General features: G+C 50.9%; 1 protein-coding gene across 1 annotated transcript; it reads right to left on the reverse strand.

Moving 5' to 3' along the window:
* Positions 1 to 8,498: 8,498 nt before the first annotated feature.
* On the reverse strand, positions 8,499 to 12,462 carry LOC8024640. Its single transcript, XM_029989245.4, has 2 exons — positions 11,706 to 12,462; positions 8,499 to 9,538 (listed from the first exon to the last, which is right to left on the reverse strand). The coding sequence occupies exons 1-2, from the start codon at positions 12,255 to 12,257 to the stop codon at positions 8,849 to 8,851; spliced, it is 1,242 nt and encodes a 413-aa protein (XP_029845105.3). The 5' UTR covers positions 12,258 to 12,462; the 3' UTR covers positions 8,499 to 8,848.
* Between the last annotated feature and the right edge of the window lie 395 nt (positions 12,463 to 12,857).

A 12,857-nucleotide genomic window follows, 5' to 3' on the forward strand; every position in this document is an offset into this window, starting at 1 on the left:
AACAGGCCGTGCCTGTTTCTAACGACCTTCTTTAGTCATCAGAAGCAGTCATTCCATATGTCATTAGCGTTGTTTTTTGTTTTTTGTTTTTGTTTTGCAATGGATATTTTTGGTTGATTTACTCCAGCTACATTAACCGCCAAATAAGACTCCAGCGTCAATTTTGTGTATTACTGTTCACGCGCCGAAATCGAAAAGCTTATGATATCGTGAAAAGCCAGAATGGGGAGGTCGCCAAGCGATGTTATATGTTTGATAGGTCGCAGGGAAGCATAATTTGGGAAGCAGTGCCCTAGTGGAAAGCCTAATTAAAGTGTTGGTACAGCCGTCTGATGTACTTATACGACAAAGTCATCTTCTATGCTGACTTTATAGTAATATTAACAAAAACTTTTGAGTCAGATAAACTTAAGCAGTAAGCTAAGTAAAGACATAATATATATCTTGTTATATTTACGGCACCACTGCCGTTTCCACAAGAAAATGAACAGAACAATTGGTTTATGTAATAAAAAATAATTAGCAAAAAAAAACGAAAAAAAAAACAGCCCCAGTGAAACGTTGTTGAAGGACTATATATACATATATTTGCATTTGTCTAAGCTAAGCTTGTTGATCTTTCAGCTCAAGTTGTTTCGCAAAACTGGCGGCTTCCTCAGCGCTGGATTAGCAACGCAATATAGATAATGCAATTGTTGACCAAGCAAGCACTTCTAGTGGACAACAACATAAAAAAGAAAAAGAAAAATAGAATTTAAAAAGAAACTAAATAGGTATATTTGTATTTAGAAGCAAGCATCTTCAAATAAGCAAACACTAAAGTCACACGCATGTACTTCTTCAAGACAAATGTTTAATTACCAGAACAACATTACAAAATAACTTCAATAAAAGTAAAGCCGGTTTTAATATTTGCACAAAACAATCTTCTCTACTATGTCTACACTTTAGCTATACTCAAGCCCCTTCGAATTTATGTACTGTTACAAGCGTACTTTAACTTTGATTCGCTAGATTCATATCTTTGCAATATCAATCTTTATTGTAGTGATATAATACTGTTAATAACATAGATATGTGGAAACTATACTCAATAACCAATGCACAATGTGTATTTTCGAATTATATTACCTTTTGGGAACATTTGGTTTCAAGCGAATACCCCACATATATATTCTGCAGCCCAATTGCCTGTTTGCTGCATTACTCACCTGAGGTGAGAAGTTGCGTTCTCGGCTGCCTCTGTACGGCAACTGGTGCTTTGTGTAAATGGGCTTTACATATTGTATTTTATGGTGTTTATCGTTGTCACTCTCTGGAACGCGTGTGGTCTGTCGTCTCTGACGGTTTTTATCTTTTTGTGGCATTCTTCTGTGTATCCTATATACCTGAAGTATCACTGTAAAAGCCCTCAATAGAGGGCTGACAGTGCCTTCAAGTAAATACATATGTATCATTTAATAGATGGAAGGACATAATGGTAAGCAACCACCCTGGTCAGTTCATCGCGACGCTCTTCAGATGTACGTACGATTTCGTAGGGCATGCACGGCCACCCGTAAACACCTTAGTGCTGACCATTTGTTCCTATTGTTGGCAGCCACCAGGTAACATCTAGAACGCGTGCAGATCGCACTTCAACAATATAATTAAGCAGCGGCAATAGTAGACGTGTGGTAAACAAAACCACGCCGATCTGTATACGCTGTGGGGCCGCTAGAAGTCGTTCTCCTGCTAAACAATTCAGTATGCTGGTTTTGCTCTTTTTTGTTAACTTTTCCTCCAAAAGATGTTTTTCGTTTTTTTGGATAGAAGATGGAAGGCCATAGCTAGTTCGTAGAAAGTTTGTCTCGTTTTGGCTGTTTTACGAGAGTTAAAACTGAGGACTCTTGGCTGTCCCTTTGAGGACACGATCCTACATTCGAAGGATCTGCAGCATCGCGAAGTTCCGGTGCAATCTTTTCGGTGCACGGACTTTTCGGTGCACGGACTTTTCGGTGCACGGACATTTCGGTGCACGGACATTTCGGTGCACGGACTTTTCGGTGCACGGACTTTTCGGTGTGGGACTTTTCGGTGTGCGGACATTTTGGTACACGGGAAATCAAAATCACGAGTTTTTTTTAGTGGTGTCTAAACGTAATAAGCACTATTCTAGCTAGAAATTTATTTGTCGCACTTTATAAATTCGAAGACTTGGTCATTCATTTACGGTCACTTCATATACGACCTAAGTGACTTTGTTATTTGCGCACTACCATCCTACGTGAAGATTGGAGACGTTGGACGTTATGGTTCGTTTCTTGGTGTCTCTTTTCCAACGTTCGCACTAGTCGCATCACATGTCTAAGGTAATTTTCAACAATCTCAAGCTTCTTGCTGTTGAAGCCTTTCCTGCACACATTGCCAATAATAAAGCCCACACCTTGTGGACGCTATAGGGGGCGCCACTGTGTAGAAAGCGCGGGGGGCGTTACCCCCCGTGAAAGAACGTATAAGAGCAACAGCGGGGACGCCAACGGAGGAGCGAGAAGCGGGGCCTGGAGCGAAAGGTACACTGGCTACGGCGACACCAAGTCAGTCGCTGACTTCTTGGGTGAGTTGGACACCTACAAAGCCGCCTCGGGTGCCTCGGAATCTCTCATTATTAAGAGAATACTTCCGCTTGCGCTACAGTCAAGTGCTGCGTGTTGGTTAAGGCTGCAAACCACATTCACGAGCATAGCGGAGTTTGAGCGGAGATTCCGAGATGAGTTCCTGCCCCCTGGTTACGAGTATCAAATTCTGAGAGAACTCGAGTCCCGAACGCAACATCCGAACGAAAACCTGGTTCAATATGTTCGCGCAATACAGGAACTCACAAGAAGGGCGAAACCTGATGCCCTCGAGTCGGAGAGTATAGCTCGGGTCATAAGGCAATGTCACCCAAAATACCACGCCTACTTACACGGCCGCACCTTTGGGACCCTTGAAGAGCTGGCCCGGCATGCCCGCGGCACAGAGGAGATCTTCCTCGCTAAGCAGAATTATCTGCCCCCGCCACTGCCAGAAAACTCTCTTGAACCCGCATGTGCTTGGACAGGCGCCGAGGCATACCCGACACAAAGACCTCCACGGGACGGGCATAAAATGGCCCATGAAAGCAGCCGGAGGCACTCCAGTACTGGTTCAATGCGGGGCCACTGGAGGATGTCCGAAGAGCGCCCTGGTGCAGGTGGCTCCGACAGGTATTCGGACCGCTGCCACAATTGTGGACAGCGCGGTCACTTCCAAAGAGAGTGCCCAAATGCATCGTCAATGCAGAATCAAACGAATGGCGGAAGGGCTGGAAGTGGCGAGAGGGATTATCAAGTCCCGGCCAACCCTCGAGAAGTAAGAGGCCGTGAAAATCCGGGCAGTAACAGAGAAACTCAGTCGGGAAACTATTACGGCCGGCGTCGCTGAATCCCAGATTACAGCCGACGACGGCAAATACGACAGCTGGGAACACACAAAGGGTTACGCTTGCTCCATCCGTATGTCGATTGCAGCCTATCGCAAAAATAATCGAACCGCGCATGACGATTACCTTGCTTGGTTTTTCTTTTGCCGCGCTTTTGGATACGGGGGCCGCTATCTCGCTTATTGGTGACGACGCACATGAGCTATGCAAATCTAAAAAAATAACGCTCCGTCCATCTGACACTCTTTTGCAGCTAGCTTCTGGTTTCGCAAAACCAGCGGGTGGAGCCGTTAGGCTCAAAATTTCGTTCCACGAAAAGACACGGCGTCAGCGCTTTCTTTATCTACCGGGGCTCGCCGTACCCGTAATCTTGGGCCGAGATTTTATTGCAGGCGAGAACATGACGCTTGATTTCCCTGGTGGAGGCTACCGGTTAGGAAGCCAAACGGAGCTCACTCCGTTTACCAGGCGAGAGGACTGCATTACCGGCCCAACCCTCCCGACCCACTTCACAGCGGCCCCAGCTTTCCTGCCTGCAGGCATTAACGCTGCACTACAGAAGTGCCCGGCCAATAACCTTCAAAAGATTAAGCTGGAGGACGCACTGCGGCCGTTCTCTCCGATGTTCACGGAGCGACCAGGAAAGACAGACATCCTGCTGCATCGGATTGAAACCGGTGACGCTCCGCCCTGGAGGTGCAATCCGCGCCCCATCAGCGTGCACAAAAGGGAACTCCTGGACACGGCACTCGAGGAGATGATTGACACCGGTGCAGTACGTGAGTCAAAGAGCCCTTGGGCGTTTCCTGTGGTCCTTGCTCCAAAAAAGGATGGAACCGCCAGGCTTTGTGTAGACTACAGACGACTTAACGACGTGTCTGTACGGGACAGTTACCCTTTCCCTAGTATTTCCTCTGTAATGTACGCGCTCGGTAACGCGACTGTGTTTACAACGCTCGATTGCAGCCGCGGGTTCCTTCAGATCGAGATTCACCCGTTGGACGTGCAGAAAACTGCGTTCATCTGCCACAGAGGGTTATTCGAGTTCACCCGCTTGCCGTTCGGTTTGTCAAACTCGCCAGCGAGTTTTCAACGTTTGATGGACGTTGTACTTGGCGACGCAAAGTACAACTTTGCAATGGCATACATGGATGACGTAGTTGTCTTCTCGCGCACGTTCGAAGAACACGTCGAGCACTTGAGAATAATACTCGAGCGAATGCGTAGCGCGGGTCTCACAATTCACCCGGGAAAGGTGCAGTTGGCCGCGCCAAAGATCAATCTTCTTGGTTTCGTGGTTGACAATGGCACACTCCGTCCTAACGAGGAGAAGGTTCGCGCGCTAACGGAGTATCCGTGCCCACATGACGTGAAAAGCCTGCAGAGGTATCTTGGTATGATTGCATTTTACAGGGATTTTATTCCCTACTGTTCCGAGATATCTCAGCCACTCAATCACCTCCTTCGAAAGGGCATCAAGTGGCACTGGAACGTTGAACAACAGAGTGCATTCATTGCCCTCTCGGGGGCAGTGACTGAAAATGCTTGTCTGCATCTTCCCGATTTAAACCAACCTTTCGTTTTGCAGACAGATGCAAGCGATATCGGCGTGGGTGCTGTTCTGCTGCAGGAGCATGACTGTGTGCTTCGGCCAGTTGCCTTCGCAAGTCAGACACTTACTCCCGCCCAGCGGAACTACAGTGTGGCGGAAAGGGAATGTTTGGCCATAGTATATGCGTTAAAGCGGTTTGACATGTACTTAGACGGCGCAACATTCCAAATTCAGTGTGATCACTTAGCACTTTCATGGCTGAAAAGGCTTCAGAACCCTGCCGGTCGGCTTGCTCGTTGGGCGCTTACGCTACAGCGATACGACTACACTATCGTGTACAGACCTGGTGCAACAAACAAAATTGCTGATGCTCTGTCCCGCGCCCCCCTCCCTGAGGAGCACACGCAGGAAGGTCCGGGCCTGGTTGCTGTCGCCATCACAACGCAGGAATCACCTGAATCACGGTGGGGAGCACTGATCACAAGAGAGGAACTTCTCAAGGCTCAGCAGGACGACGGGCTGTGTCAGCGGGTGACCGCCTGGCTGGCAATAACGAGCACGGTTAATGGAGCGAGTGACGAGCAATTCGACTCGTACTTGTTGAGCAGCGACGGGCTCCTGTTGCGCTACATCCCTCAAGCTGATGACGACCCGAGCGGCTCGGCGTTCCGGACTGTGATACCTAGAAAGTTACGTAAGTCTTTCATCACATACATGCACAACTCCGCACTAGCCGGACACAGTAGTGGGAGCAAAACGTATGATAAGTTGTCCCAAATTGTGACCTGGCCCGGCATGCGGCAAGATGTACTAAGGTATGCGCGTAGTTGCCCCTCATGCCAGAAAGCGAAGCCACGTGGTGGTCAACCCCCAGGCCTCATGCAACCGATCGTAAGCCAGAGCCCTTGGCAGATCTGTTGTTGCGACGTCATGGGCCCATTCCCGCGTAGTCCTCGCGGAAATCAGTACTTGTTCGTGGTAACGGATCATTTCACGAAATGGGTTGAGCTGTTCCCTTTGCGCAAACTGGACTCGCAGAAAATCTGGGATTGTCTGCTGCAAACATTCGCGCGCTTCGGATTCCCGACGAGTTTGATTTCCGACAACGCTTCTTATTTCACTAGCAAGGTGTTCGTGGATGCGTGTGCGGTGCTGGGAATTGAGCATAAACGTACATCACCGTATCACCCGCAAGCAAACATCACTGAAAGGGTGAACCGGAACCTTAAGATGATGCTCGTTGCGCATACCGATCGCCACAAGGACTGGGACGCGAAGCTCCCAGAAATGGCCTTCGCCACTCACACCACGGTTAACCGGTCGACCGGTCTCAGCCCTGCCCAGCTAAATTTTGGCAAAGAACTTGCCTTCCCGCTTTCGAACGCTCTTCGCTCAACAGAACTCACGTCGCAATACCGCAGCTACTCGAAGTTTGCAGACGACCTCCGCAAGCGCTTCTCGGACAACCTCAGAGAAGCTCGGGAGAGCCTCGACGTCGCCAGACTGCAGCAGTCCGAGCAGTACAACCAGGGACGCCGAAACCTGCAGTTTGAGGTGGGAGACCTCGTGCTCAGGCGCACTCATCCCCTGAGTGATGCAACAAGGGGATTCACGGCCTCACTGGCAAACAGGTGGGAGGGTCCATTCCGTGTTGGCAAAAAGCTGTCCCCGCTCACATACACACTTATTTGCTGCTCCAGTGGTCAATCCACAGGACCCATTCATGTTACCGACCTAAAGTTATTCCACAGCCAAGAAGATTTCTCGCAGGATCCAGCAGATGGCAGCAGCAGTCGGGTCCCTGATTCCCCCTCCCCGCCACCCCGGCGGTACAATCTGCGACGTCGGTAACAGCTAACAGGGAGATCACGAAGCGACTAACAAAAACATTTGTTTTTCACCCTTAAAATGTTGAACGTTCTCCAGTTCATACCCCATCAATATGTTCTCCTTTTGAGTTGGGAGGGGGGGGGGGGCAGTATATCCCACCTGAGAGCACTTATCGACTTTTATTTTCAGGGGCCACGCGCGGCACGCCTAATGTTGCGCTCATCGGGCTGTTTCTTATTTTTATGAAGATGGAGAGAGGGTGGCGATCTCATCACCGCGGCCGTCGCAGCCATATCAGCCACCACGGCCACCAGGGCCGGGGGACCCATTCGAGGTGGCGACCACGGTCACCCAGGCCACAAGGACAGGGGCCGGGGCCATCACGACGGGATCAGGGCAACGCGGACTTCCACATCCTCTGCCGCCGCTGCCGGCGACGGCCACAAGCCACCGTGACAACATGGATGGTGCAGACCGACGGTGGACCGGTCGGCTGGGCATCCCGGCAAGCCTGGGAAGAACAACCACGCCCAGAACGCGGGGAGGCGCACGTCATCGTCCCCGAGCCTTTCAGGGGACTGACATTGGAGGACCGCCACCCCAACGATCCAGCGGCGCAATACACCGCAGAGGAACGGAGGCTCCTCTGTCCGCTGTGCGGAGTCCCGGAGCTCGCTCGAGAAACACACCGAGCGGGGCTCCTACACGTGACCCGGGAAGCTGCCGACCGCGCTGCGAGGCTCCAGAACCACGACGAGCTGCAGAGGGCCATCGACGTCGTACGAAGGCAACGTCCTCAACTTCTGAGGTCAAACGACCACGACGAGCACGTCATCGACATGCCTGACTTTTGAGGGGGGGATTGTGTGGACGCTATAGGGGGCGCCACTGTGTAGAAAGCGCGGGGGGCGTTACCCCCCGTGAAAGAACGTATAAGAGCAACAGCGGGGACGCCAACGGAGGAGCGAGAAGCGGGGCCTGGAGCGAAAGGTACACGCTGCGGCGGTGTCAACCAACGACCTTGTTATTACTAACTTCATGTTTACAATTTACTAATAAATGTAGTTTCACGTTTTCCGAAATCCTGGCTCCGTGTTGTTTCGCCGGTTTGGGCACGCAGCAAGGCAACTTTCCCACAACCTTTACAGAAGGCGCCGATAATGTCTGTATTGACCCAACGCGCAAACACGATGTGATGCGTCTAGTGCGTACGTTGGAAAAGAGACACCGTCAAATTAAACATAACATCCAACGTATCCAGTCCTCCAGCAGGATGGTGCTGCGCCTAACAAAGTCACTTGGCTCGTATATGAGTAAGTGACCGTAAATAGATGACCAAGTCTACAAATTTATAAAGTGCGAAAAAATAAATTTCTAGCTAGAATAGCGTTATTACGATTAGACAAAACAAAAAAGAAAAACAAGAACGCGTGATTTTGATTTTTTGGGCACCGAAGAGTCCGTGCACCGAAATGTCCGCACACCGAAAAGTCCGTGCACCGAAATGTCCATGCTCCGAAATGTCCGTGCACCGAAATGTCCGTGCACCGAAAAGTCCGTGCACCAAAAAGACCGCACCGAAATGCCCCACACCGAAACGTACACCGAAATTACCAGATCCCCGGGAGGATTACATTGGAGCTTAAGCAGTAATCCATTCAGAATAACGGAGAATATTTTACAACTAGAAAATCCGCTTTATTCATCACCCCCAGCAAATTTGTACTGTTTGTCATCAGGTGAGGAATTTGCGGAAAGAGCCCAGCACATCATTCTTGTTATAACACATCATTCATATTACTAACAAACAATATAATATGCTTCATGAAACTATAGATCTGCACTCAGCGACCCATGCTTGCGACTTTTTTTATTGCAGAGCAGAGCACGCTGAGGCGTGCTTTGGTAGGGTGTCGATGTTGTTAACACAGGGCATGGCGACGTATTTTGACACCGAGCACCGAAGCCAACATTAAATGTATCCAGAAATTGTGAAAAAAAAAAGAAGAAAGAATGACAACGATCTAGAGAAACTCAGGCAAAGGCAAAGTGGAAATCTCATGTCGGATAGCATCCGCAATCGGCACCAGCACTGCTTCGGCGATCTGCCACTTCATGGCGTTGCTCACCAGATTCGCGAACACCTCGACCAAAAAATCAAAACTGCCCATGCCGTGAACATCCAACCAAATCTGACCAACGTCCCTCAATTCCAGCGCCTCCAGCTGAAGCGGCCCCACCGTCACGTCGTCACCGACGGGTAGCGACAGTCTCAGATGAAGCGCAAGACCCTTGACCAGCAGGGACGCTTCACCGGACGGTCCGGCACCCAAGAACTGCACCCACCACTTCCAAGCGCCGGTTAGGTTGCCGAACTCTAGGTCGGCTTCGAAGAGCACTCGACGGTCCTGGTACAGAGCCAACAGGTCTCCAGCGCGTTTCACGGACGAGAGACCGTATAGCCGGCCTTCTGTTAGATGAGCTTCTCCGTGGGCGGTGAGGAAGAGCAGGTCCTGTTGGAAAGAGTGGTTCTGGTCCGGTACGCTGAACGGATCGGCGCCGATGGCCCTGATCTGTTCGCCGGCCCGCTCGATCAGGCCGTCGACGAGCCGCTCCGATCGGGGTGTGGTGAGGTTCACGGGGATCCTGGACAGTTCGTGGTTCATCTGCTTGCGGATGTTGCCTTGGAGCTCGTTGCGCAAGGATTTTTGTGCCTACGGGCAGAGGTCGGCATTTTAGGTCGCCCCTACTCACCCTCACCCTCACAGCCACACTCACCTAAGCCCCTCACTTACCCTCACCCTCACAACTACACTCACCTTAAGCTCCTAACTCATCCTCATCCTCACAGTCATGCACACTCACCTTCAGCCCTTCGCTCACCCCCACTGAACCTCCCAGCCCTCACGCCACTCATGGCCCTCACACCCCTCACGCACTCACCGCCCTCAACTACTCATGGCCCTTAAGCACTCATACCCCTCACGCACTCATGGCCCTCACGCCACTCACCGCCCTCATTCACTCATGGCCCTCACGCCCCTCACCGCCCTCAAGCAATCATACCCCTCACGCCACTCACGCACTCATGGCCCTCACGCCACTCACCACCCTCACGCACCTCACTCACTCATGGCCCTCACGCCCCTCACCGCCCTCACGCCACTCGTACCCCTCACGCCCCTCACCGCCCTCACGCCCCTCACCGCCCTCACGCACTCATAGCCTTCACGCCCCTCACGCACTCATAGCCCTCACGCCCCTCAGGCACTCACCACCCTCACGGCCCTCACGCACTCATAACCCCCACACCCCTCACGCACTCATGGCCCTAAAGCCACTCAGGCCCGCTTCAAATGGGGTAATTTTGCCCAAAAACTTGACGTCGCAACACCAGCAACACTGGCCGCCCGCGTTCACACGCAGCAACCAATTGCTGCAAGTTGCCATCATCATCATGAAATCTTATTTTTCTTGCACTATTTAGACACACAATTACGCTCTATAACCGTGTTTTTATGCATTTAAATCTCGTTGAGAATACTAATGCTTCTTTCTGAAACAGTTGATTTCCAAAAACGATCAATTTCAAACCAGAGCCAAGTCTTTTGTTGTCATCATCACCGGCACGAGGTATCACGTGAAAATATCGCGTCCCTGATTGGATGCAGCCACTTCAAACGTCTTCGAATTGCTCAGAGTTGCTGGCTTGTTTCGAGCCGGACCCGATCTCAGCAATTCGTGTCGATCTAGAAAAAGCTAGGGAACAACCCGCCAGCAAAACCAAAATTGCTGAGAAAGTTATTGATCCGCCTGAAGGGGCTCACGCACTCACCGCCCTCACGGCCCTCACGGCCCTCGCACCCCTCACGCACTCATGCCACTGGCACCCTCACCGCCCTCACGCACTCACCGACCTCACGGCCCCCATACCCCTCACGCACTCACGGCCCTCACGCCACCCACCGCCCTCACGCGCCTCACGCACTCGTGGCCCTCACACCCCTCACGCCCCTACCGCCCTCCGGCCCTCACGCACTCACGGTCCTCACATCCCTCACAGCCCTCACTCACTCTCACACTCATGAATTTTCCTGATTCAGAAACTCACCCTCACCTCACCTGTGAAGATGAGGGTGAGTGAGGGCCCTCATGAGTGAGGTTTGCCGAGGTATGCCTGCGGCAGTCATAAACAAAACATGCTGCTTACTAACAAGTCAGTGTTTCACCCCATTAGGTGTAAGGCTAAGCACTGCGCGCGCGCAGACACCAGATTCACGAGAAGTAAAGCGTCTGGGCATGCGCAGTGCGAACAGCAGCACCACCGCAGCGAAGTGACGTCAGACTTGAATTGGCGAATGGAGAGGCGGGAGGATTGAAGATTGTTCGTGAGTTCTCTGATGCTCTGAAGAGCTACCTCTAGGAAAAACTCATCAAGTGCAGGAAAAAGACACCGGACGGGGAAATTAACAGAAACAAATCACTGCTTTACAATTCAATGGGATTAATGCCTTTTCCGAACAAGTCGTGCACGTAGTTTGAATGGAGAAGGGAGTGGGAAACGTGTTCTTTCTAAAACACCAGTATATTTTGCAATGAATGTTGGTAGGTAAAGTATAAAAAAAAAACATTAAAATGTTAATGCTGTTGTGATGACAAATCGCACAATCTCAGAATTGATGCGTTCAGGTAGTATGCATTTAATTTTGCGCCCCATTTTGTTTCGATCAGCTTTGCATATTACGTTGGGGAAAGTAAAGATTTATACTTCGAGCCAATTAGACTTCTCATTTTGTCCGCGACGGTCAAAATTGTATCGTACCACCTCAAGCCATGCAAAAAAAGTAAAACATATATATTTGGTTAATGCAGATACCGAACCTGTTTGAAGACGGTCCCGCTGATCTGGTTTAACAGAGAATTGCTGAAGCTGGACCAGCCGCCTCCACCCATCAGGTTCTCCATGTGCAGCTTGATGTCCCCAACGTCCAGCTTGGCATCCACGTCGCGTACCCTCGGACCACCGTCCGGACCCTTTTCCAGCACCGCCCTCGCAGAAGCCACGGCGTTCGTTGCGTTCATCCAGAACTGGCCCTCGCCCCTCAACGACAAGAACGCAAATTCACCGTTGAGCTTGTACTCTCCCTGAAGGGAGACCACGTCCGTGATCGTGGTCACTTCGACAATCTGTCCGGTCAGATTAGCCGTGGCTTGGCGGAGTCGAGTCCCGGAAAGTCCCACGAGCCGAAGGTTCCAGAAACGGCCTCGTATGGTGGCGAGCGTCGATCTTGTGGTCACGTTAAAAGGTGCCACCGGTAAAGGGTCTCGGAGAAATCGTCCCAGACTCACCAGGCCTTCGCTCTTTGCTAGCGCGACCAGGAAGGCGCTGACCAGGAAGCACAGAAAACGAGATCTGCCACGTGCATCTGCCATGGCGGCTTAGGTGTTGCGGGAGGAGGAGGCAGCCCAGGGCCCGGCGATCTCCGGTTTCCAGACGCGTCGCTGGAGTCTCTGCTCTACTCTCTGTCGTTGCGGGAAAAATAAAAACGCAGCTGGGCGGATGTTTGAACGTCCCGATGCTCCTCTCCGGTCTGGGGCCAACTCGTGGATCTCTCTCTTTTTTTTTTTTTTTCTTTCTGATGGTTTGTTTGGGTTTGAGTTACGAGAGTTTTCTTGGCCGAGCAACTGCCGCCATGGGGTTTTTCTTATTCTTTTCTTTTTTAGTCAGTGTTGGGAAATGCGGCGGATCTTTCGCTGTTTCGAAAGAGAGACAGCGAGAACAAGCGTTCCTCTTGTCGACGCTTGCTTACCGACTTGACAAGTTGCGTCTTGTCGCCAGAGATAACGTCTTCTGGAATTTCTTGTCGCCGTCAGCGAAAAGCATGACCGCATATGCCTTATGAAATCAGCGTTTCTGAAATCACGCGACATTATAAAGCCACAGTCCACGCCGCTAAAACGTCATACAAAAAGACGAGTCTTTTAGGGAACCATTTTTGCATATCCGATACGATACGATAGCCCTAGCTCCGG

The sequence above is a fragment of the Ixodes scapularis genome, unplaced genomic scaffold (genome assembly GCF_016920785.2).
Source record: "Ixodes scapularis isolate PalLabHiFi unplaced genomic scaffold, ASM1692078v2 PGA_scaffold11__112_contigs__length_91849675, whole genome shotgun sequence".
Taxonomy (NCBI): Eukaryota; Metazoa; Arthropoda; class Arachnida; order Ixodida; family Ixodidae; genus Ixodes; species Ixodes scapularis.

What these genes read in the sequence shown, in the direction of transcription:
- LOC8024640 (XM_029989245.4), bottom strand. Translation starts at nt 12,257, where the DNA reads ATGGCAGATGCACGTGGCAGATCTCGTTTTCTGTGCTTCCTGGTCAGC. An exon ending in GCGGGACCGTCTTCAAACAG is followed by an intron (nt 9,539 to 11,705) that starts GTTCGGTATCTG and finishes CTCTGCCCGTAG; the next exon opens with GCACAAAAATCCTTGCGCAA.